The sequence below is a fragment of the Paramormyrops kingsleyae genome, chromosome 19, assembly GCF_048594095.1.
Source record: "Paramormyrops kingsleyae isolate MSU_618 chromosome 19, PKINGS_0.4, whole genome shotgun sequence".
In the NCBI taxonomy this organism is placed as follows: domain Eukaryota; kingdom Metazoa; phylum Chordata; class Actinopteri; order Osteoglossiformes; family Mormyridae; genus Paramormyrops; species Paramormyrops kingsleyae.
Window position 1 is genome coordinate 17,399,790 of NC_132815.1, and position 24,279 is coordinate 17,424,068.

General features: G+C 45.9%; 1 protein-coding gene across 4 annotated transcripts; it reads left to right on the forward strand.

Annotated features, from left to right (window-relative positions):
- The first annotated feature begins 4,992 nt into the window (after window positions 1–4,992).
- Window positions 4,993–23,482, forward strand: mtmr9 (myotubularin related protein 9). 4 transcript variants are annotated; one of them, XM_023800079.2, is made up of 12 exons: window positions 5,089–5,145; window positions 5,468–5,511; window positions 5,772–5,974; window positions 6,708–6,816; window positions 6,900–7,025; window positions 7,221–7,394; window positions 11,397–11,614; window positions 12,325–12,486; window positions 13,102–13,243; window positions 14,740–14,960; window positions 17,972–18,123; window positions 21,683–23,482. In XM_023800079.2, exons 3-12 carry the CDS (start codon window positions 5,793–5,795, stop codon window positions 21,844–21,846), a joined length of 1,650 nt encoding a protein of 549 aa, XP_023655847.1. In that variant the 5' UTR covers window positions 5,089–5,145; window positions 5,468–5,511; window positions 5,772–5,792; the 3' UTR covers window positions 21,847–23,482. The 4 variants fall into 4 exon arrangements, with proteins under 4 accessions (XP_023655837.1, XP_023655830.1, XP_023655847.1 ...); XM_023800098.2 differs by having other exon boundaries at window positions 5,129–5,145; window positions 5,775–5,974; XM_023800069.2 differs by lacking the exon at window positions 5,468–5,511 and having other exon boundaries at window positions 4,993–5,145; window positions 5,775–5,974.
- Window positions 23,483–24,279: the final 797 nt, after the last annotated feature.

Below are 24,279 nucleotides of genomic sequence, written 5' to 3' on the forward strand. Positions count from 1 at the left end.
TGTTCTCCTGTACCCTTTTACGTCATCTTCCATTGCCAAAGACCAGTTCCAGTACTAAGAACACAAGTACAGAGGATGGTAAAAATCTTGCGCTGCCCCAAATATAAAGTTAGCAAGACCGGTCTTGCCAAGACCACAAGTTTTTCGTTTTTGGTATTGAGATTCACCCAAGATGTCCAGTATCCAGTGTCAAGAGGTGGAAATTTCAGGTCCAGAAAGTACAAATCCAGACCAAGATTTTGTTTCAACCAACCAGTTGAGTACTCTGTGACTGTGACTCTTTATCTTAATCATGGTCTGGATTTTTACTTTCTGGACCTGAAATTGCCACCTCTGCCAGTGTCACAAGGCTGAGTTAGTGTCCAGTGAATGGAAGCCCATTAGGGTGCTGAACAGCTTGAGTGGATTCATTGTACTGAAGGCAGGAATGATGACATTCATGAACAGGATGTGTGTGAGTGTTAGGAGACTCCAGGCGATGCCAGGTGTACTGGACAGCCAGTCTCTTCCACGTTCCTGGAGGCACAGATTAAGCACCACCGAGGTGTTCTGATGCTCTCATTGCTGCCAGGGTCGCGGATCCTGGGCTATAATCATTCGAGTGGCGCACACAAGGACTCAGTACCAGTCAAAGCTCATGTGGCACCCTAGGCAAGCTTCACCGTCGGCGCCCCCTCTCTGTGACAAAGTGGAATCGCCCCCTGAGGGGATGGTGCCCTGGGTGGCCGCCCAAGTCACTCAATGGGTTGACCACCGCTGCTAGGACTTTTGGGAACAGGGAAGTTTTGAAATACAGTGGGACAACAGAACCAGAACACACCGGAACGAGTGGGAGGGGCATTGCATAAGTGCAACAGTGTTATCCCCTGAAGACAGTACTCATCACCAGGGCTGTCTTTAGCCCCCCCAAGTCTCACATAAGCAGAATTCTAGCACAGCTTCACACCTAGCGCCACGTAACAACAGAGGCTATAAAAATTAGAATATTTTACTCTGATGATACTGCATTTTAGGCTTTTAGATTTATTGGCTTAAGTAATGAATAGTTTGCCATCAGCCCCCCGTAGTAAAGACTCAACCCCCCTATCCATTCATCTCTAACTATGCCCCTGTTCACCCCCCCAATGACGAGGGATGGATGTAAGAAAGGGGTGTGGATGAAGGGGCCTCTGACTGTCCAAAGCCTGCATTGTCATCCGATGGAGCAACGGGAAATCTTTTGTAGCCTGTTACTTTTCAGTGTGTTCCTCCAGGAGTCTGATTTAAATCACTGGTCCATTCTTCTTGCATAGTTCAATTTTGCAGGCCTTAAGGCAGTAGCAGGTCATTTTTGGATCGTTTGTTCTAGTGACTGTCACCATTGGTCTAGGGTGTATTTGTCCGAGTCCATACTATCTGCACTGTTTTTGGAGGACCTCAGTTTGTTGTTATAAAATGTCAGACTTGCATATTTCTTTGACAAAATGTATGTAAGGTGACGCAGTGTTTTCACGCCATTTGAAATGTTCTTTTAGAGATTGAAAAGCAAGACTTTACAGTGATCGTGTCACAGGCTCGGGAGGTTCTGGCACAGGAGTGAGGCATTGTGCAGGCGGGGACTGAAAGTGAGGAACACCATGCTGAGTTATTGCAGGAGTCACAGTGTTAGCCTTTGCTAGAAAACGCTCCATGGGAACCACACCTGTTAGCTTAATGTTAGGTGTGGAGCTGTTGACTGCCGTCATGCTTTCAGAGCTCGGTAGAGATAGAAATTGCCCTATTCCTTGTGGGACAATGGCACAAGCATCATGAATGCACACTATCTGAGAAACATGTTCGCAGTTTAGTAGGTTAACAGCCTTTTCCCACTGAAGAAATTCCTCAGAGACTTCAGCTCTCTTATATCTCAGAAATCTCAGCTCTCCTACCTCAGAGATCTCAGCTTTCCTACCTCAGAGATCTCAGCTCTCCTACCTCAGAGATCTCAGCCCTCTTACCTCAGAGATCTCAGCTCTCTCCCCTTGCTACTTTGTCTAGTATTACTTGTGACATCAATATGTCATGTGTTGTGTCACAGGATTCTTTTTTTTTTTTTTTGCTTTAGAATCAAAACATGCAGCAAAGTGAAACTGGCCACGTGTTGCAGAGCATCTGTGCAACACTGGCCTTGATTATCAGGCATATAACAATAGAGGCCATGGAAAATCGAGTAATTTACCCTGATGATACTGCAGCTTTGCTCCGCTTGAATGTGTAGCATGTGAATCATTTGATTCTGGGTGATTCTTTCATTTTAAACCAAAGCTATCGCAGGCAGGTAGTCATCACATATGATTTGTAGATCAAAGGACTCAAATTTCAAGGGTAGGGAGGTAGGTAGATCATTAGTCAGGTAGGTAGATAAGTTTAAAAAGGCAATCATTTGGGGGTCTGGAATGGAATAAATTAATTTACGTTATTTCTTATGAGAAAATTGACTTGGACCTTGAGCAAATAACAACTAGATCAGCCTTCTGGAAGAAATTAAGTTTGTATTCCATGGTACCACTGTATATATAATTTTAACATTGGCTGTGGTTGTTTTGTTTGAGGTATCAGTGCTCTCTTTTCAAATGTGGCTTTTCTATACAGTAAGCACCAGAATCTAAATATTTTAATGTTCTTTGAAACTGGAATAAGAGGTGGGTTAAGCCTGTTAGTTATTGAAAGTACGCTGCAGTTCCAGTTTGTGCAGTTTCTACAGCAGGGGTGGCCAGTCTTGTTCAGAAAGGGCTGCTGTGTATGTGGGTTTTCGCTGCAACTCCCTAATTACTAATTAGAGGACTGACTGACTGAAGAGTCTTCACACCTGGGTTTGAACAGCTGACCTCAAGGTTATACCAAAATCCTGCATACAAACTGGCCCTTTGCGGATAAGACTGGTTAATCATCCGTTTTACCTTGGTTCTTATATTTTCACGGCACAGTTAGTTGTTCATGAAGGATGATTGCCTTCCATATGCATAACTATGAGTAACTTTGACTTTTCCTGCTGTGTTAAAAGGATATCTTTATACATATTTACTTTCATTGCCATTTACTTTATTTATCAGACTCCATTTGTGCAAAGCAACACACAAGTGAGGCGAATGTACCACTGTAATACCCTCCTTTCTGGTTATCCATCTGGATCCTTCCATAAACTAAAATTGGTACAAAATTCAGCAGCCAGAGTTCTTACAAAAATTATAAAATCCAATCATATTAGCACTGTTCTGTGCTCCCTTCACTGTCTTCCAGTTAAGTCTCGGATTGATTACAAAATACTGCTATTAACTTACAAATCACTGAATGACTTTGCACCAGAAGAGATCTACTGGCTTCTTTCAACCCTCCTCGCCTGCTTCGATCTCAAGAGGCAGGATATCTATTAGCACTTAGAGTAGAAAGAACTATGGCAGGCTGCAGAGGATTCTCTTATAGAGCTCCGCAGCTGTGGAATAGTCTCCCAGTGGATGTGTGGGATTCAGGCTCATTCTCAGTATTCAAGTCTAGACTAAAAACACACTTGTTTAGTCTAGCTTATAGGGACTCTTGTTCTAGCTCTAGCTAACTCCTCACTCCCAGTTAGACCTATAGTGTGAGGTGTAGAGCTGGGTGGGGATCGGTGCCATTGGCTTTGGATGAACTGAACTGTCATTGCTGTCTCTCCAGCTTCACCCCCCTTGTGGAATTGGAGTGCTGACGTTCAGGGACTCCCCATGCCTGCGTTCCCACCTGCTTCTCCCTCATACTTATGCCGCCATAGCCATATCTGCCGGAGCTTACATATTACACTCACCTAACTGTTTGCAATCTCTCTATCTCCCCTCCTTTGGCTAATGCACTTTTTATTTCCCCTACCCCTCCTGGGGTGTGCTGCCAGGAGACCTAAAAATATCATGATATTCTTCCTACAATGCTGCCTGCGATGCCTCTACTACCTGTGACATCTTCTCAGCCTGCCTGCCCGTCTGCCTGTGATGTCTCTCCTATATTCCCTGCTGCCATACCATGCACTGTCCATCCTGCCATCAGAAGCAGCACCAGCCCCTGCCTGCCATCACCTGCCTGCCCCCACTTTGAGATGCAAATCTTAAAATTTGTACAGTGTAAATTAGGATTTTGCCATCATGTTCATTTGACTTCCTCTGCTGGCCCCTGGAGGATGGGCTCCCTCTTTGAGTCTGGGTTCTTCCTCCTAGGGAGTTTGTCTTTGCCACTGTCACCTCTGGCTTGCTCACTAGGGGCATGGACCAGGGACAATGGAAAGTACTTTGATACAATATAATGTTGTGAAAATGCGCTATACAAAATAAGGTCTATTGATTGATTTATCCTCTTTATGGGCATACTCCATTGAGTCCATTGAAGGGCTCACGCTTACACATTATTGATATTTAGAGACACTAGTTCACCAGTTTTGGACTGTGAGGGGAATATAGAGTTTCTTGGGAAATCTCGTACCACAGCTTTGAAGAAGTGTGGAGCTGTAAGGCCCAACTACTATCCAGAGAGTGGCATGCTGGCTAAAAGGTGTTTATGAAGTTTTATGCTTGATCTGTAGTGATTTATGTATTGATTTATTTACAGTGTTGCCAGCTTCTGTCAGCTGGCTGGCATGAGATTTTCAATTTGAGACAAGTCTGCACACACATTTAGCCTACATGTATGAGACAGTTGTATTACATCTGTAAGGTTTGTAAAACTACCCCAACGCTTTTGATGTAGCTAATTTTAGGTTTATAGTGGAATAATATATATTTGCAGTTAGATTTCTTATGCGAGCGTGAGTCTGAAAGTCTGAGTGTCATGCCAGATCCTGTTTATTTATTCTGTAAGACTTCTACAATTACTGCAAAAATTTTACACCAAGTAATTAATCCATTATATGTGCATGGTATAAAATAATTTTTCTGTGTTTAGCAAGTCCCAGAGCAGAGTGCCTGCTGAGACGAAACTACGGGAGCGTGAGACACGGTTTTACGGCTAAAATAGCGAAACTGAGTGCCGCAACGTCCCTGAAAAATTCGGAACCAAATTCTGTCGGTTCCGCGTTTTCCTACCGGCGTGGCTTTCGTTATGGACATACCACTTCCGGTTTCTGTTTCCTGTCCGTCTGGAGCAAGGTAGCGGGCTCAGCGTAAGGTATATTTCGGCGTATTTACTTCACTTTTAGTTTCTTGCATAGATAGCAAACGTAGTGAGACGTATTACTTATATTTTGTTAGCTGCCTACGTCGTATAACTTTCTGTGCAAAGTTCTCTGACTGTCATGACATTAGCAGCCGGATTTAGTTATAAAAACAAAGCAATAAAGAAAGGTAGTAGGTGTGGCTGTATGTTTCAGTTGTAATGTGGCTTTAATGACCTCTCTTTCTTACCCTTTATAAGTGCTTGTATAATTGAGAGGAGGCTGTACGACTGCATTAATATGTAATATATTTATGCAGATGCTGTTTTATTTTAGCTGCTGTAGTTTAAAGACTGCGAACTATTACATGCACATCGTCGGTATGTATCATGGCCATATCCTGTCATCTGTACAGAACATTCTGGTTTATTGTTTGAAATGCATTCTCAAGTAAAGCATTTATTTAAAAGCATTTAGTATAATAAAAAGCATTAATTTAGTATAATGACGGATTACATTTGACAAACATAATTTTGTGAAGAGGAATAATTTTTGCGAGTTTGACTATGAGATTTCCTTTCAGTGATCTGAAACTGATTGATGTTGTGCAACTTGTGAAGGATGATCCTCTTTCGGTTAGCAGTCCAAGCCTGTTCAGAAAATGGAGTTTGCAGAGCTGATAAAGACGCCCCGCGTGGATGGGGTGGTCCTGCACCGACCCTTCATGCCCACGGTGGAGGGGACCCTGTGCCTGACGGGGCACCACCTCATCCTCTCCTCCCGGCAGGACAGCATAGAAGAGCTGTGGCTCCTTCATTCCAACATCGACTCTATTGAGAAGAGGTTAGAGCTGCTGTTTGCCAGTGATTTCTGTGGTGTGTGATGCTAAAACACCTTCACTGTTCCTGGCATTGCCTTCTGCTCCTTTCCTAGACTTTGGGGAAGTGTATTTTGTAGAGGGATGTTAGCTGGTTGTTCCATTTTTGGATTTATGTTTAATCTGCACTGGGACAGTTCAGTGCTTGTTTTTTTATGAACTCCATCTTAGAGCTGCATATGTTGTCGTTATTTGTTATTTGGTTATTTTGGATTTATTTTGTCCCAGTTAAACATTTCCAAATTATACAATGAATAAATGAATGAATTTTAAAATGGGAGTGTCCTGTAGGGTCATGTTGGAGTCTTTTAATTCAAAATAACTTTTTACTCAGATGATAATCATCTCAGGGTTTGTTTCAACTTCTATTCTATTCTGTCTATTCTCAAACCGATGGGAGTAACGCCTTGGTTAAAATCTTGCCAAAGACTTGATAAAGCGATACACACCAAGGAGAGTACAGATAAATAAAGGAAAATGACACAACAAGCGTATTTTTAGATTGATAAGAATGTAACGTTACTGGGGTCACCCTATAGCCCTGGACAGACGTTCTGGAGCAGAATCAGGAAAAGTAGTTTTTTAGCTTATGTTTACCTCTGCTTAACACATTCTTACCTATCTGCTGTGCAGCTCCAGAGCCCCCCCCCCCCCCCTCATGTCTGTGTATCACAGTTCCATTACACATTCTCACCGTAGGTTTGTGGGGTCACTGGGGACCATTGTGGTCAAGTGTAAAGACCTGAGGGTCATTCAGCTGGATATCCCAGGGATGGAGGAGTGCCTGAACATCGCCAGCTCCATCGAGGTGATGAGACCCTTCCCAAGTGGCTGGATCTGTCCGCTTCCTAGGCCCCACATGCCCAGTCACTGCCCCTCCTCTCTCTGCAGGCCTTGTCCACACTGGACTCCATCACCTTGATGTATCCCTTTTTCCATCGGCCGATGTTCGAGGTCATCGAGGATGGGTGGAACCTTTTCCTTCCTGAGGAGTTTTTCAAAGACATCGAGTCCTCGGTACAGATATTGTTTCTCTTCCCTTTTCTAATTTGATGGGATATTAGTATTTTTTTCCTGGCCTGCAGTCGAAAGCGGTGAAGTCTTGCTTAGTAAAATTTGCAGGTGTTTGTGAAACTAACTCTTAATGGCATTTTTAGTTTGGTCGTTTGTCTGATGGCGAATTAAAACGGTGCTAAATGGTTTTCCATACAGACAGATGAGTGGAGGTTGAGCAGCGTTAACAAGGACTTCTCCGTCTGCCCAACGTACCCCGCACTGGTGATCGTACCCAAAGCCGTGGATGACGACACCCTGTGCAAGGTCGCCACCTTCAGGCATGGAGGCCGCTTCCCGGTTCTCAGCTACTACCACAAGAAGAATGGCATGGTGAGGAGAGGGTGTGGCATTGCGTGCGGGGGGCACGGCACGTTGTGCGGAGCGTGCGGCACGTTGAGCGGAGGGTGCGGCACATTGAGCGGAAGCGGCACGTTGAGCGGAGGGCGTGGCACGTTGAGCGGAGGGTGCGGCACGTTGAGCGGAAGCGGCACGTTGAGCGGAGGGTGTGGCACGTTGAGCGGAAGCGGCACGGTGAGCCGAGGGCGTGGCATGGTGAGCGGAGGGTGTGGCATGTTGAGCGCGGCACAGTGAGTGGAGGGCGTGGCATGTTGAGTGGAGGGCGTGGCATGTTGAGTGGAGGGCGTGGCATGTTGAGTGGAGGGCGTGGCATGTTGAGCACGGAATTTTGAGCGTGGCACGGTGAGCGGAGGGTGTGGCACGGTGAGCGGAGGGTGTGGCATGGTGAGCGGAGGGCGTGGCATGGTGAGCGGAGGGCGTGGCACGGTGAGCGGAGGGCGTGGCACGGTGGGCAGAGGGTGACCTGTGGGTGCTTGCCGAGCTCCAATAGCGCGACATCTGGTTGTGGACTGAAAGCTGCATTTTAAGAATGGCCCAGTATAAACTGTGCTCAGAGATTGTCTTTTAATCGTTGTTCCAGACTGATACAGACACCCAGCTGTATGTTTGGTCCCACATAACAGAAACTGTCTCTGTATTGCACATTTCCTGGTTAGTATGACGCATATGTTTTACGAGGGCTGATCGTCTGTAAGTTTTTTTTCTTTTTTTGTACTTACTTTTAAACAGGATACATAACAATAAAATAGTCAACATGATCTTTGTAGAACTGAAAAGAAAAGGAACTTGTTATAAGTAACTGTAGCCATTTCTTTGTGTTCATACATCCATTGTGGTTTTCCTGTTTTCTTTTCTCTTCATGAAATGTCCTCTTTACTCGCATTACCAGTGGCAAAAGGGCCCATTATTCATGGCAGGATGTAATGAAAAGGGAGTTTGCTTATTATCCCCCCCCTCCCCCCCCCCCCGCTTCAGCTCCTTTATGAGGTTAACCCGCGCTGTTGCCATGACTGCTATTGTTCCGTGTCCAAGTGATGGCCCGTGCTGCTCCAGAACCAGAGTTGCCTCTTCTGCTGGTCCGTGACCCTGGGCTGGACCTCTGGGCAGGGACTGGGGGGTGCAGAGTGGTCCGTTCCAGATGGATATGGACAGAATGAGTGTCTCTTACATGGAGGCTTCGCTGCATTGCTTAGAAGGACTATGGATAATAAGGAAATTTTTGCAGTGTAGGAATCAGCCTTACGGGAGTTATTTCATTCGAATGGCTTGAGATTCCTGTTGTACAAAAGCCTCTTTTGATGCCAGTGACCGGATTCCTGTGCTGGAGGCTGACTGTGGGCCGACCACATTCAGACGGCAGCTTTGGGGGGGCAGCGTGACCTTTCGCCTCCCCACCCCCAGAGTCCGACTCCCAGAAAGTAACATGGCGTGTTTTCTGAGCGGGCGGGGCGGGGATGATGCCTGGAGCTGCTGGGCGCCTGCCCCCCTTCACCTTCCGACAGCCCCGCAGAATTACCAGTGAGAAATGTAGCACGTTTTTCCAAAATGTATTTTTGGAACTTTGATATGCTTACTGGGCGCTACAGGCTGCGCGGGACGTCTGTGAATGACGTCACTGACGAGTCCAGAGATGGAAAAACAAGGTGCGTCAGTGTCGCAGTGCCCGCTGGGGCTGGCCCACAGGTCTGCCTGCCCCTCACGCTCCAAAAGCCCCCCCGGGCCTGGTCATGATGACCCAGTCCTTATCTCCCGCTCAGGATAGGAACGCGTCAGGCGTCTGCGAGCAGACCGAGCCCCTGTTTATTGACTTCACTCTAATGGCGTGCGCATCGTAAATGAGGCCATCTCCTCTGCACCCACTTCTCCCCCTCCTCTCTGTTCTCCCGTTTTCCTCTCATTTTTCTTGAGGGCAGCCGCTCTCCCTCCCTTAGCTGGCCTGCTCTCCCCTCACCCTCTCTCTTACTCTCTTTTTATTTAAAATGTATTTTTAACTCGTAGGCCGGGCGGGAGGGTAACCGGAGACGTACATGGCGCATCTGCAGGGACCTGTAATTTCGATGTGCGTTACGTTGTGTGTATGCAGCTGTTTCATAGGTCTTTTATGCTGTAAGCAGGGACCTGGGGAGCCGGATGACTGGAACTGCGGGCAAACGAGTGGATGGTTGCTGTAGGTTGGTTAGCGGGTGTTTTGGGAATGAGGTTTTGATTTGTGTGGTCCGTCGATCCTAGGAGCTATCCACGAGATGAGAAGCACCTTCTAGGTTCTGCAGACTGTCCCTCGGCCTGATAGGATGGGTTCTTCTTTGTGAAGTTGAAATGATCTGCATGAACAGCACTGGTACCCTTCCGGAAGTAGAGGGCGGAGCCTCGTCAGTAAGCGTATCGCCGTTGAAGGGCTGTGGAGGAAGTGGTGCGGCGCTCGTTTGTTGATGTCTGTCCTGATAAAGGATGCCGTCGCTCAGCAGTTCAGGCTCAATCAGCATATTTCATCTGTGTTTCCCCTGTTTGCATGAAACACAGCTTGGGGAGGGTGGGGGTTGGTAGGGTTCAGAGCTTTTGCTTGGGGGCATTTTACATGCCAGCAGATCTGCTGTCTGACAGATTTTCTTTTTGGGTTTAAACTTTTATTTTTTAGTTTGTTCTGCGTGATTCTGGGTGGCGGGTGTTTTCCGCTGTCGTTTGAGGGCAGCTGTGCGGACGCCTGCAGTGGAGCGGCCGTCTGCAGTGGAGCGGCCGTCTGCAGTGGAGCGGCCGTCTGCAGTGGAGCGGCCGTGTATCAGTCAGGCCCAGTCTGTTTACTGAAGCACTTAATCAGCTGATCCTAATTACCCCTTTATTTGAGTGGAGTTTATGTTTAATTAACTTTATATACCAGATGTTTGTTCAAACAAGCAGATTGCAAGCCATGTACAACAAGTTAATCTTGCTAGTGGTGATTACTGACCAAAATCTACGCACAAGCACACACACCTGCCGGTGCCTTAATAATATGTTTACTGAGGAATCATCATTATTTACTGAATGTCTTTATTAAGGAGTGAAATGATGGAAAATAGAAAATAGCATGAACATGCAACCCTCATGGCAAAATCATAAGCTGAGTGTAAGCTGTGAGTTAAAGCGACACTGTGTATGAGCCAAAACATAATGAGCACCTGTGAATTGAATAATGTTAATTATCTTATAAAAACTATGTGTGTCAAGGTCTGGGATATATTACACAGTAAGCCTGCATTCATTACTTGTAGTTGACATGCAGAATGCAGAAGAATTTGATAGGGAGCACATTGTTATGGCCTGACAACTGGGTCAGAGCATCTCTGAAATGGCGGCCATGGTGAGTAGAGAGATCCGAGGAGGGAAAGACCACAAACCAGCAGAAGGGTGACTGGCACTAATGGTAGATCGTTTTGATGGTCATAGGAGTGATGAGTCATGGATCCCTGCTGCGTGTGGGGCTGTGCGGCCACGGACCACACGTGTCGGTCCAATGCGTCCCCATGACGTAACTGGAAACGGGATTCATCAGACCAGGCTACCTTCCATTCCTCCAAGGTGCAGTTCTGTGCCCCTTGTGGACACTCTGAAGCCTGTCTGCTAGCAGAGCTCTGTCTGCGATAGTGACGCTTCATTAATCCCCGTGGGGAAGCACTCTATTCGCCTACGCCATCTTGCTCTCAATGAGACAAACATGTCTAAGCAAGCTTGGGGTAGGTGTGGAGATCACGGCAAGGCGTCAGCCAGCATGCAGCACCCCGTTGAGTTTAAGGCCCTTGCTCAAGGGCCCACAGACATGTGACTATTCTGCTGAGGCTCAAACCAGCGACCTTCCGATCACAGGGACGCAGGCTTATCCCGCTGAGTCTCACACCGTGCTGTGCTTGCTACGGAATACTTTGCACACAGGCTATGTCAGATGCCAGCAGAAGCTCAGACCTCCCCCCCCCCCCCCGCCCCCTCTGCTGCTGTCCCCAGGTGATGATGCGAGCGGGCCAACCCCTGACCGGCACCAACGGGCGGCGCTGCAAGGAGGACGAGAAGCTGATTAACGCCACGCTGCGGGTCGGCAAGCGCGGCTACATCATCGATACGCGCACCATCGGTGTGGCTCAGCAGGCCAAGGCGCGGGGGGGCGGCTTTGAGCAGGAGGCTAACTACCCACAGTGGAGGCGCATCCACAAGGCCATTGAGAGGTACACCCCCCCCCCAACCCCCCCGGCCCACGGTGCTCGTCGACGCCTCAAAACGCAGTTACATTCCTCACCAAGAGGCTGGTCTATATCATGAGTATCGATTTTATGCATTTGTCAATTCAAAGACGTATTTGTAAACTAAAAGTATCGCCGGGAGATCGATAAGGTCAGAAAGCAGGAATCTGGGTGAGGCTGCTTGGTGCAATGAAGGGAATTACCTCCCTGCTGAAAGGTTAACTGCGTAACGTCTATTTCATTTCAGTTTATTTATTTAGCAGGTGATTTTGTCCAAAGCTTGCTCAAGGGTCCAGTAGAGATATGATTGCTCTGCCAGCCATGGGATTCAAACCCACAACTTTCTGGGCACGGGCTCCGCTCTACACCACTTGCTGCTTCTTTTTTTTTTATAGATTTCGTTGGTGTTTAATATGGTTTTGCTATCAGCGTTGTATTTTTCTGAACTTTCCTGGACAGACGACCTCACTCAGCTGAACCCACATCTAAAAGTGCTTTAGGGTTAACACTTATCCATTCATCTGTCCATCCATCCAACTTCTATCTGCTTGTCCTGTTCAGGGTCTTCAGGGGCCTGGATACACCCTGGATGGGATTGGTTCACAGTTACATCAAACCGATCTGGAGATTTCACTTTGGCTATCAAGACAGTGATGTGAGGAGATGTGAGCCTCTTCTCCCCTGTCGGCACACAGGTCTAACATCCTCCAGGAGAGTCTGATCAAGCTGGTGGAGGCCTGCAACGACCAGAGCCAGAACATGGACCGCTGGCTGAGCAAGCTGGAAGCCTCAAACTGGCAAACCCACGTCAAAGAGATCCTCACCACGGCCTGTCTGGCTGCGCAGTGCATTGACCGGTGAGGAGTCCCCTCAGACCCCAACTCCCCCCCCCGGTGCGATTTTTCTGCTGGGCCCACGTACTTCTTGCCAGTGACAACAGGAACACTGAGCACCACCACAGATAGATGCAGATAAGGTTATAATGAAGTACATCTACAAGGAGGAAATGAAAAAATTGGGGTTTATAGAAGTATAGAGATCCAGGGTTTGCTGGTCACTTGGCCCCACCCCAGGGTTAACCTGTTAGGTCAGTGATTGTCTTTTGTTTTATTTTCCTTTCGGGTTAGGGAGGTTTTCGTTGATACACGTGTGGGTAGTTCACTGGGTTTTCTTTATTGCTTTGGCCTTTGTCACTCCCGAAGGTCACCCTGGTGTGTCACGTCCCCTACCCCCATATTTTCAGAATACATCCTTTCTTATTCGTAACCCATTCTGTCAGTCCATTTCCTTGTCCTCTGCTCCCTTATCCTCCCTCCCCCCCCCCCTGCTCTCATTGCCGGTTACGTCCCGACCTTAGACCGGGACGTAACAGAATAACGCTGTGGATATGCCTTCCAGCTGAAGGTCTCTCATCATGTTGGATGTCTTCTGACTCTGCTTATTCCTCCCCCCCCCGCGACCCCCGACCCCAGGGAGGGCGCCTCTGTGCTGGTCCACGGAACTGAGGGCTCCGACTCCACGCTCCAGGTGACGTCGCTGGCCCAGATCATCCTAGACCCGGGCTGCAGGACCATTAGGGGCTTCCAGGCTCTGGTGGAGAGGGAGTGGCTACAGGTATGTGGTGGGGTCTAAGCCCACCAGTGACACCAGTTTGCCAGTGTAAAGGCAGCACTGAAGAGCACAGACTCATAAAGGTCATAAATGCCTATGATGCCAATCTGTCCCATCTGCTGAAATACAAAAGTATAGTTCTCTACCAAATAAACAGCAAACCCATGCGTTGACATGTATTCGTTGCATGCTGTTCCGTTACATCATTCTCGGTTCTGAACGCACAGTGAAATGTATTCATTTCTTGACACGGACAGAACCTAGACTCACAAGTGGATATTCAACACAGAAAACATATTAAGCTGTTAGTTGGTCATGGTTAGTGGTGCAGATCTTCCCATTTTCTGGTTTCCCAATAACTTACCCGTAAATTACAGCAGAGACAGACTAGTTAAAAGGGTAAGACTGTCAGTCCCGTTCTGCCGAACTCGGATATGTTACTGGAAACGCATCCAACATGCTAACTCATTTGAGATGACGTCATCTGAATGTGTGTTCAACCGCAGCCAGGCAGAAACAGTTCATTAACTTGCGGCATTTGAGGTGTTTTTGCCAGGAAATTCAGACCTGGTTATAGTAACTAAATAATTATATATCATTACAGATATGCAATCATACTCGATAGTAGAGAACACAAGGTTTAGTTCATTATGCTTGATTTTTTTAACTTTTATTTTCCATATTTATTTTATAGATTGTAAATAAGCTGACAGACGTATTGCTCTGTTTAGATTACAACTGTTCCTAATTGTGTTAATAATAAACAATTTTGAAACAAATTCTGCTTCCCTGCTGTACTGAAATTACACTGAGCTGTGAAACCAGAGCCAGGGTTTGCATTGAACCGTGTATTTTGTGCTACACTTCTAGTGTTAATCTTCAATACATCGATAATCTTTTATCTCCCCGACCCTCCTGTCCCTCCTCTGTCCCTATCTTCCATCCTTCTGTCATTCCTCTGTCCTTCTCTCCCTCCTCTGTCCTCCTGTCCCTTCTCTGTCCCTCTCTTCTGTCCTCCTGTCCTTCCTCTTTCCCTCTCTCCCGCCCTCCTGTCCCTCTGTCCTCCTCTCTTGCCTTTCTCTCTCCTCTGTCCTTCTCTCCTGTCTCTCCAATCCCTCTTTTGTCCCTCTTTCCTGTCACCCCTCTGTCCCTCTTCTGTCCCTTGTCCTTCTCTCCCTTCTCTGCCCCCATCCCCTTCTCCTGCCCTCCTGTCCTTCCCTGTTGCTCTCTTTTTTTGTCTCTCTATTCTTCTTCTGTCCCTCTCTCCTGTCCCGTCCCTCATCTCTCCCCCTCTTTTGTCCTCCTACTCCTCTGTCTCTCTCATGTCCCTCCATTTTTATCTCCTTGTCCCTCCTCCATCCCTCTCCCCTGTCCCCCTCTCCTGTCCTCCTGTCCCTACTCTCTCCCTCTGTCCTGTCCCATCTCTGACCATCTCTCCTGCCCTCCTTTGTCCCTTTCTCCTGTCCTCCTGTCCCTCCTCTATCCCTCCCATCCCGCAGGCCGGCCACCCCTTCCAGCAGCGCTGTGTCCAGTCGGCCTTCTCCAACAGCAAGCCGCGCTGGGAAGCTCCCGTCTTCCTGCTCTTCCTGGACTGTGTCTGGCAGATCCTGCACCAGTTCCCCTGCTCCTTCCAGTTCAACGAGCACTTCCTGGTGTTGCTTTTCGAGCATGCATACGCCTCGCAGTTTGGCACCTTCCTGGGGAACAGTCCAGCTGAGCGGTCAGTGCGCAGAGTCTCCCACAGCGACTGTGTACTCGCAACGTGCAACACGCACCTACTCTAGGCTTCACATGCAGCTACATACGAGAAAGCCAGTGTGCGACCTGAGAATGCTAATCCACAGTTTCTACCTGCCAGAATTAAATGAATAAATGTTGAAGGTCGTTGGTTCAGATCCCAATGTCAGTAGGTGATTTCACCGCTGGACCTTTGAACAAGGACATTAATCCCCAGTTGCTTGAGTGACTGGCTGATCCTGCTCATCCTGAGTATGACTATTAAAAGTTAATGTTTGGCAGGTTAACAGTCATTTGAGTTGATTGAAAACCTCAATATGGACATCTGAGATTTTTTTCATTTACTGCTGTCTGAACATGTTCTCAGACACCTTGACGTGCAGGAAGCCATTGGCCAAAGGCCAGTTAATTTGACTGGAGTTTGAAAGTGGAGAGGGCATTAGAAGATTGAACATGACTTTGGAATATTACTTTAATATATAAAAGGTTCCTTGCCAAGAAGTCTGTTTACTTTGAGAAGGTTCTGGATGAGATTTGCATATCAGATATCAGACACCTCTTCTGAATTTCTTTTGTTGGCGGGAGACAGCTGTTCACTGCACTGGTTTCCTACTCATTTAACGATTTGGAGTATGGTACCTGCCCTAATTAACCTGCGCTAATGGAGCTGAAGGCATTAGAGATGTCAGTTTCGTGCAGCCATCTATCTCATCATAACCATACAGCTGTGGCTGATTATTATGGGGCTACTATTGTAGCAAAATTATTTGCAAATGTGTATGGAAAGGTGTGTGATTGTATTCAATACCTTACCGTAAAAAAAAGTCATTGCAGCCTTAGAAAGGGTTCAACCTAGGGCTACAAGAATGATTCCTGGTCCTAGAGGAATGTCTTATGAGGAGAGGTTAGCTGAGCTGAATCTGTTCAGCCTCGAGCAATGGAGATTAAGGGAGGACATGATCCAGGTATATAAGATTCTAACAGGTCTGGATGCTGTTCAGCCAAATAGTTACTTCAATATTAGTTCAAATTCAAGAACTTGTGGCCATAGGTGAAAATTAGCTGGAGAACATGTTAAACTGGATTTGCGAAAGCACTTCTTTGCACAGTGTGTACTTACAGTATAGAATAGTCTTCCTGTTAGTGTAGTGCAAGCTAAAACCTTGGGTTCCTTTAAATCAGAGCTAGGCAAGATTTTAACAACTCTGAGCTATTAATTTACTGTAGTTCTCCCATAACGAGCTAGATGGGCCGAATGGCCTCCTCTCATTTGTAAATTTCTTATGTTCCATGTGTGCATAATCAGATTTGTAGATGTGTAAAAGAATTTGTAAATGCATACTGAGATTAGCAAATGTTAATAGGGATCTGTAAATGTGTGTTCAGAATCCGTATGTGTAATCAGATTTATATATGTAATGAAATTTGCAAGTGTACTGAGATATGTACCTGTGTAGACAAATCTGTAAATATGTATTAATTGACTAAAAAGTCTAAGTATTTTGCTCCAACAGCTGTAAATACAGACAAATCATCAGTTACAACTTAGGCGGACCTTTCAATCGGCTGTCTTTTTACGCATGATTTTTGCTTCACTTCTGCCACAGCAGATCTGCAAATGCGTGTGGAGATTTGTCTGTGTGTGGAGGTTCTGAGGGCTTAGGGTTTAGGGCTTAGGGTTTAGGGCTTAGTGCTGTCCCACTCACAAGCTTTTGAGGGCCTAAGTGTGGAACGCCATCAGGGTATAAACCGTGAGACAGTACCTCTCGACACGGAACGCTGAATGATATGCTGAATTATATGTCTGATTTGGAACAAATTAATTTAAAATGAGCAAAGTAGTCAGGGCTAGGAGTAGGACTGAATTTTTAACTGGGATTTTTGATGCTATATGTTTTGATTTAACATTACCATTATCTAGGCTATTGAACGTACATTCTTAGCAGCAGGGTTTAATTTTGCGTTCAGACATATAATTCGGCATATCGGACAAAACAATACATCTCCAAGTAAAAATTTTCGCAAATTTTGAGCTTCAGTGGTTACGATTAAAACCCGAAATATTGTCATATGGCATCCATTACAGACTGGACCATTTGCCCTTGAATACGAAGTGTTAGTGTAGGTATGTCTTAGTACTAAAACACCTTTTTAACATGTACGTTTACACCGTGTTGATGCGGAATAAAAAGGCATGTTTTGTAAATGCATATTTTTATGCTGTCTAAACATTTTACTGTATCTAGAGGGTAAAAAAACACCGCGTGGAGACGTAGAGAGGGGAAAAAAATTTGTGTGTATTCTGTCTGATGGTTTACACCCTGCCGGCGTTCCATACATAAGCCCTCAAAAGCTTATGAGTGGGACAGCGTTAAGCCCTCAATCATTTGGCAGTGGGACAACACTAAGCCCTAAGCCCTCAGAACCTCCACACACAGACAAATCTCCACACGCATTTGCAGATCAGCTGCGGCAGAAGTTTGGCAGAAATTACACGTAAAATGACAGCCAATTAAGAGGTCCACCTGAGTTGTAACTGATAACTTGTCTGTATATGCAGGTCTTGGAGCAAAATACTTAGACTTTTTAGTCATTAATACTTATGTACACATTTACAGATTTGTCAACACACGTACAAATCTCAGTACACTTGCAAATCTCATTACCCATACGAATCTCATTGCGAACACAGATTCTGAATACACATTTACAGATTGCTGTACACATTTGCAAATTTCAGTACGCATTTACAAATTCTTTTACACATTTACAAATCTGATTATGCGCACGTGGTTTGAGATACAATCACACAACTCTCCATACATATTTGCAAATTATTTTGCTACAATAATAGCCCCATACATTATTCCCTTTATTACAGCCTCAGCGAGGTCAGAAGACAACACTGATTTCTGTGGCACTTCAGCGTGTTTGTGAACTGAAGACTGACGTGTGGATAACATGTCCTGTGTCTGCATGCGTCTGCGTGCTCAGGGTGAAGCTGAAGCTACCCCAGAAGACTGTGTCTCTGTGGTCCTGGGTGAACCGGCCCCAGGAGATGGAGCGCTACCTGAACCCGCTGTACGAGGCCAACAGCCTGGTGATCTGGCCGTCGGTGGCCCCACAGAGCCTGCTGTTGTGGGAGGGTAAGGGCCTGCCTCCTACGTCCTCACCATCACCTGCTGCTCCTCACTAGAGACAGAAATTCTTTATCGATAGTCACACGCAGGCTTAGGGGTCTGGCAGGTAATCGCACTGGAATCTTTTTTTATTCGCATACCTGGTAAGTTTAAAGTCAAAGGTGATGATGTTTGGGTTAGGCTGAGTTGCATCTTTTGATGGCTGCTAGGTTTACGGATGTTCAGCAGTTATGTTCCAGCAGAGGGCAGTATAGAACATACAAAAATGTCTGTGGGAACATGGAATCGATGTAGCACTTGTCTGGCTGCGAATATGAATGTCTCTGCATGTGATGTTTACTGGCTGTTTCTGTGCTGAAATTTGGGGCATCGCCACTCGCGGGGGAGGTGCCCTTTTCGGGCTTGTTGGCGGCTTCGCCAGTTTGGACAGACTTCTTGGCTCCCGCCATGTTTTTGCTCTGTTTTGATGAGATTTGGGCCAGTGATCAGCCAGCACCTGGTTATGAGAGCTAATATCCGCAGCGGCAGGTGTCTGGGGGTCTCAGTTTCAGCAAAGCCCCGAGGAACCAGGGTGACCTACATTACTGTCCAAGCAGCAGCCCAGAGCTGGGAGAGGGACAGTCCAGCTGGCTTCCCCAATCCCAATTAGAGTCCCGCCGAATTTATACTGGCTGTGTTCTCACCAGCCCCCCAGTGCTGGGGGCAGGTTGGCATGTTAATATGTGACATGCGCGTTTTACGACGAGTCGGTTTGTAGGCACGGCCAGAGCGGAAGCACAGGGTTATAGTCAGGGATGAGAACTTACGAGTTTTTGCAACTAGTCAACTGCTGTACTTCTGTTATAAAAATAAGCAAACAAACAAGATTAGTCCGACATGCTTTTTTTTTTTTTTTTTTTTACTAACCTCTGGGCTGCTGTTCATTTTCTTGGCTTCATGCCAGTGGGTGAGCTTAATTTCCCACCCTGGCTGTAACGAATGCTGTCTCGCGTTAGACGTGGCAGTGAGTCTCCCTGAATGGGCTACGCTGTCACACCGCGAGGATTCCTGGGGGGAATTCAAACGTCTGTGAGTACGGGAAGGCTCCCTTCCCAAATGTGTGCTTAAATGATTTCTTTTGTTTGCTTTTATTGAACTTTTCAAGAAAAATGCAGTTAAATATCCCAGGGCACAAATATAAAGAGCAAGTTAATAAGGACAATTACATTAACATCGGATACAAACAATTACAAAAAAAAAATATTTAAAAATAGAAATAAATATGGAATAGAAAACAACCCAAATAAAGAAAAAAAACAAACAAAAAACGTTAACGCTTAAATGTTATATTTGTCTCCTTAAATGATCTTTTTCCGACAGTTCAGCCGCTACAAGAATGAGATGTGCGACCAGCTATGGGTTCCTCAAGCTGTGATAGCTATTTTTTATTTTGTGATTCTGAACTGGTGTTTGCGCCTTTCTTGGGGCTGGTTGAATTACTCCCAGCTCTCAGATCTTTATGACAGTGTGTCTCAACCCGGTTCTTGGAAACCCACAGACAGTCCGTGTTTTTGTTTCCGGCTTCCGGGAGGAAAAATGTGGACTGTCTGGCAGGGAGCTGGGACGGAGCAAAAACATGCCCAGTCATGTGGGTCCTCGAGGACCGGGTTGGAAAACACTGCCAAATGCTGGTATGTGTTCCTGGCATTGATGGTGCCCAGGCTGGATCTAGATGGTCGTCACATCGTAGTTTATTCACACAGATTACTGCAGATTGGGGGGGGGGGCGTGGTGTGGACGGCATGAAATTTAAGGATGGCCGTCGCCATGCCACGGGGATGATCTGCGACATTGACCGTGACATGTGGCTGACAGTAAGCTAGCGAACTAAAGACAGATGGTGACTGTGACCACAGATATGAGCTGAACCCCCAACATGACCGGCGTACAGGCAGAAATGCATTGTGCTAATATTAAACCAAGCTGGGCTTAGCACTCAAATTTGGGATCTGCTTGTTATAAATAACTGTGGATACGTCATCCAACTGATCTCGTTAGCCACTTAGCACTGCTAGCAGACTTTCGGCAGGGCGAAATACGGCCGTCGAATCAGAGGACCTCATACGGTCAAGGAATTCCAAAACGAACCGGGATAGAGGCCTCAAAAAGGTAGTCGAGACTCCGCTCGGGTCTGATTTCGAAGACTAAAAAACTCCGTTAAAGCTGCTCATATGGTAATGATAAAGCTGATTTCTGGCAACCGGTTAGCTAACTGTTAAATATCATCTGAGAAGCTTGTCTGACCAGCTCAAAGAGTTTTTTTGCGTGCTTGGGGAGCTATTAATAGATTTTCTCATGGATCTTAGTAACAGTGACTCAGTGACAATGGTCACCATTGTGTGCTGTTTGTAGGAACCATTCAGAGTGACTCTCATTGAGTTTCCCTTTTCCAGTCCTGTTATCACAATGCATGCAGACGAACTTGAGGTTGGTGTCTGAATGTGGCTGTTGAAGTTCCAGTGAATCGCTCCCTTTGTGAGGTGCATCAAAATGGAAATTGTCTCTCTTTATTGACCCACAGGAAACGTTGTGTCAAGTTCTCAAATCCTTAGGTTGCTGAAAAGTATTTTGCAGCTTTTTAAACTGATGTCTGTTCGACTTTCAGATCTACCATTGATTCTGTACTCAGTTCATGGCTAATCTTCATTTGCAATATTTTAACAGGCTGATTCCTGTCTTTGGAAACACCTCGAGGTGATGATTGCAGATATTGCTTACCAACACCACCCCACCCTTACAGAAATCTATTTACCAGTTGGGTTCCTCTGCTTTAGATCCTTTTCCTGGAAGCACAGTTTGCAAGCCAGGGAACATTCCAGTGTAGATGTATGTCTTGATATGCATAAACTGTAGCGGCCATTTAAGGTTCCCAACTAGGGTACAGAGCGAGCAGATTTGGATTTGGGAAGTTCCAGTACTGAAGAACAGAAGAGTACTGTAAAAATCCCTGGATTTCATTCTTGCCCCGCCCCAAATGTCAAGGATGCAGTGGTTGCATCCTTGCCAAACAAGACCAATCCCATGATTCATTGCACCCCAAGTTCGTTCTTGGGTGGCAAGTTTGCATGACCGGTCTTGCCAAGAGAAACGCCCCAAGAATTCTGTTCTTTGGTTTCAGTTACCAGCATCCAGGGCGACACTGGATGGGGTCTCCAGGGGTGTCGTGTGACACCTGAGAAGCTTTAAGGGCCCCCTGCTTGGGGACATGCCTGTGGTCATGGTGGTGTCCCTGTCAGCGGCTGACATTAATGCAGCCTCCTGTATTTTTAATTAAAGAACGACACTGTTTTTGAAAATCTTCTGAATGACACCAGTCATTTGGTATCTGGGAGGTGATTTTGTTCTTGAAGCATTTAGTCGGATATCTGAGACTTTAAGACGGTGTATTAATTGGCTGGTGTAATGATACTGTTGGATTATTTAATTTTCGATTAAACTGACCTAAGAATGATATTAAACTGAACTAGATCGTATCTTGATGGTGGTTCCGCACATCCTGGCCTGACCACCCCTTGCTCCTGAACAGGGGTTTTCCTGCGCTGGAAACGCTCTTCCAAGTGCCTGGACGAGGCCTTCGAGGAGATGGTGCACATCATCGAGTGCAACAAGGAGCTGCAGAGCAAGGTGAATGCTCTGCGGCGGCAGCTGGCCCAGCTGGAGACGGGGGACGGCCTGCTGGGGACGCCCTAGCCGCCCAACTTCCCAGACACACTACCCCTGCCCTGCCCTGCTCTGCCCTGCCCTGCCCCGCCCCCCACCAGGCTGACGTTTTCCCTCACACACACTATGCCAAATGTCCACAGCTTTTTGGTTCCATGGAGCCCCTGTTGTTGTACAGGTACCTTGTGACCGAATTTCCACATTCAGCACTACAGTAAGAAAAATAACGGCGTGAGAGACGGTGGCGCCGCACAAAGCGACATGGGGCTACAGACCATGAAAATATCCCCACATAAACTTTTCCCTCTGAAATTTTAATGGATACTAGACCATATATCCTTGCCTCTTGACTAGATAATATACTGACGTATTGTTTGGCATATATTTGCCATAAACGCCATGTGAAAGATATTTTAAAATATCTAAACATCAAGCCTCTTTGAAATATCTGGTCTTTTGTGTCCCCCAACATCCACTAGAACAAATTATTATTGTTTTTTTTCCAAGTAAGTTGTAAATTTCCCTAAGGCCAAAATGTACTTTGCTCACAGCGTTTGTTAATTGGGACCAAGTAATCTCAGTTTTGGCTGCCTCTGCATGTATAAGGTAATGATGGGCCCTCTCCACACGCCCCCCCCGGTCGGCGCCAGCTCAAGGTGCACTCTCATACATAAGCCAACAATTATTAAGGCACATATGCTCTAGATCTGCTCTCATTCCCTTCCATATGTAGTTTTGCGGGAGACTGGGCATTTAGCATAGCGTAGATTATGTGTCACAGACGCGTGGCAGACGCACAGTGCCAGGCTTAACAGCTCCCTAAATGTGCCCGTCTGACACCTTTATAATTCAGAGTACCAGTACGGTCATGTTGTTATACCTAACTAGCGCTTGTTTTTGGTGGTTTTTTTCCCCCCCAGCAGCCAATTGTCACATATTGTTGTAAACTGTGAGTATAATCTTGTATAATATTCTAGTGATCACTATTGAACGCAGAAGCTCCTGCATGCTTCCCACATCTCTTCCGTCTTTCCTGGCCTCGGTTTTTCTGTCTTTATATGATTTATTGGCTACACAGTAGCGTATAATGCCTCAGAGAAAGTCTGTTTGATCAGTGAGGGTGGTTTTATCAGGCGATACTAAATAAATGGAACCAGAAATGTGACCAAAGAGCTACAGGCAAACAGGTTCTGATGCATCGAGGGACTTCTTGGTCGATACATTTCTTCTATAATTTATTTTTGCTTTTTAAAACATTCTCCGACTGTGTGTCAAATGCCTCGGGGGGTTGCTATACTGGCCAGGGAGCTTCCTGAGAATAAAGTTTGCAGGCTAAGTAATTCAGATGGGATTTGGCACCGGTATGGCAAATTTTAAAGGTTTCATAAAACGGCCACAGACAAAGTGATGAATCGAGAACAATTTCAGACAGTTAAATGTATTTTTCAGTTTGAGGTCGTTGATGGGGAAAGAAAAAAAAAATCATTACTTGAAGTGTCTTAAAGTGATTTTTTTATTTTTGTTTTCATTGAACAGTGCTGTTAAGTTACTGCGGTTTTTGGCTGTATTATGTTGTATTATAAATAATGTGTACAGTGCAATTGATTTTTTTTTTTCCCACTGACGGCATAAATATGACTGCAGTAAATGGAGTTGATGCACTAAACTTTTTCTTTGTTTGGCTTTGTGTTGTGGGTTCCATTAGAACATGTAACTACAAGCAGAACACAAATGAACTAAAATTACTACACTTTGAGTTCAGCCTAAGTATTGTACTCCTATAAAGAACCTTTAGAATTATTCTAAGGACAGAATTGGATTTGCTGTCTTAACCTTTTTTTCACTGTTTAAATCAAGTTAAAGTAGACTTCCATTTCCTAAAATATAGGACAGTTTTAGCCAGTTTAGGATTGTGATGTTTGTTACATTTGTCCTCCAATAGCCAAAGACACTAATATTTGGGTTTATGCATTTTGAATTGATTTTAGGATATAGTTATGTTCTTACGGATGCAGTGCACTGTATGTGGAGTTTGCACACTGTCCCCTTGAGGTACTGCAGTGTCCTCCCACAGTTCAAAGTGCACCTGCCAGGGTATGAGAGTGCATATGGGTGTGTGTGTGTGCCCTGCAGTGGGCTGGTATCCAGGGTGTATCCCTGCCTTGTGCCCTATGCTATCATGAACTTATTGACTTCCACCTTTAAGGACCCTTGCAAAGCAGGGTCTGAATAAAACTGAATCTGGCCTGGAATGCAGGATGTGATTGTAGGTGTGTACATTCCTGGTTAAACAATTCCTGGTCACAATTGCTTTGCTTTGCTAATTTGCTAGTAATCCAATCAGCAGCCGGATTTAACAGGTGGGCTAGAACCAAAAAGGGGGCGGCATGCTTTGGGCCCCACATGCATTCGGGTTTGACACGCCCCCTCCATCATTTGTTTGGAATGTAAACGGCAGCCATC

Bases quoted from the DNA above. Each gene is read 5' to 3' on its own strand.
- mtmr9 (XM_023800069.2), top strand. From the start codon at position 5,793: ATGGAGTTTGCAGAGCTGATAAAGACGCCCCGCGTGGATGGGGTGGTC. The intron at 11,615-12,324 runs GTACACCCCCCC...GTCGGCACACAG, and splicing joins ATCCACAAGGCCATTGAGAG to GTCTAACATCCTCCAGGAGA. The intron at 13,244-14,739 runs GTATGTGGTGGG...CCCATCCCGCAG, and splicing joins TGGAGAGGGAGTGGCTACAG to GCCGGCCACCCCTTCCAGCA.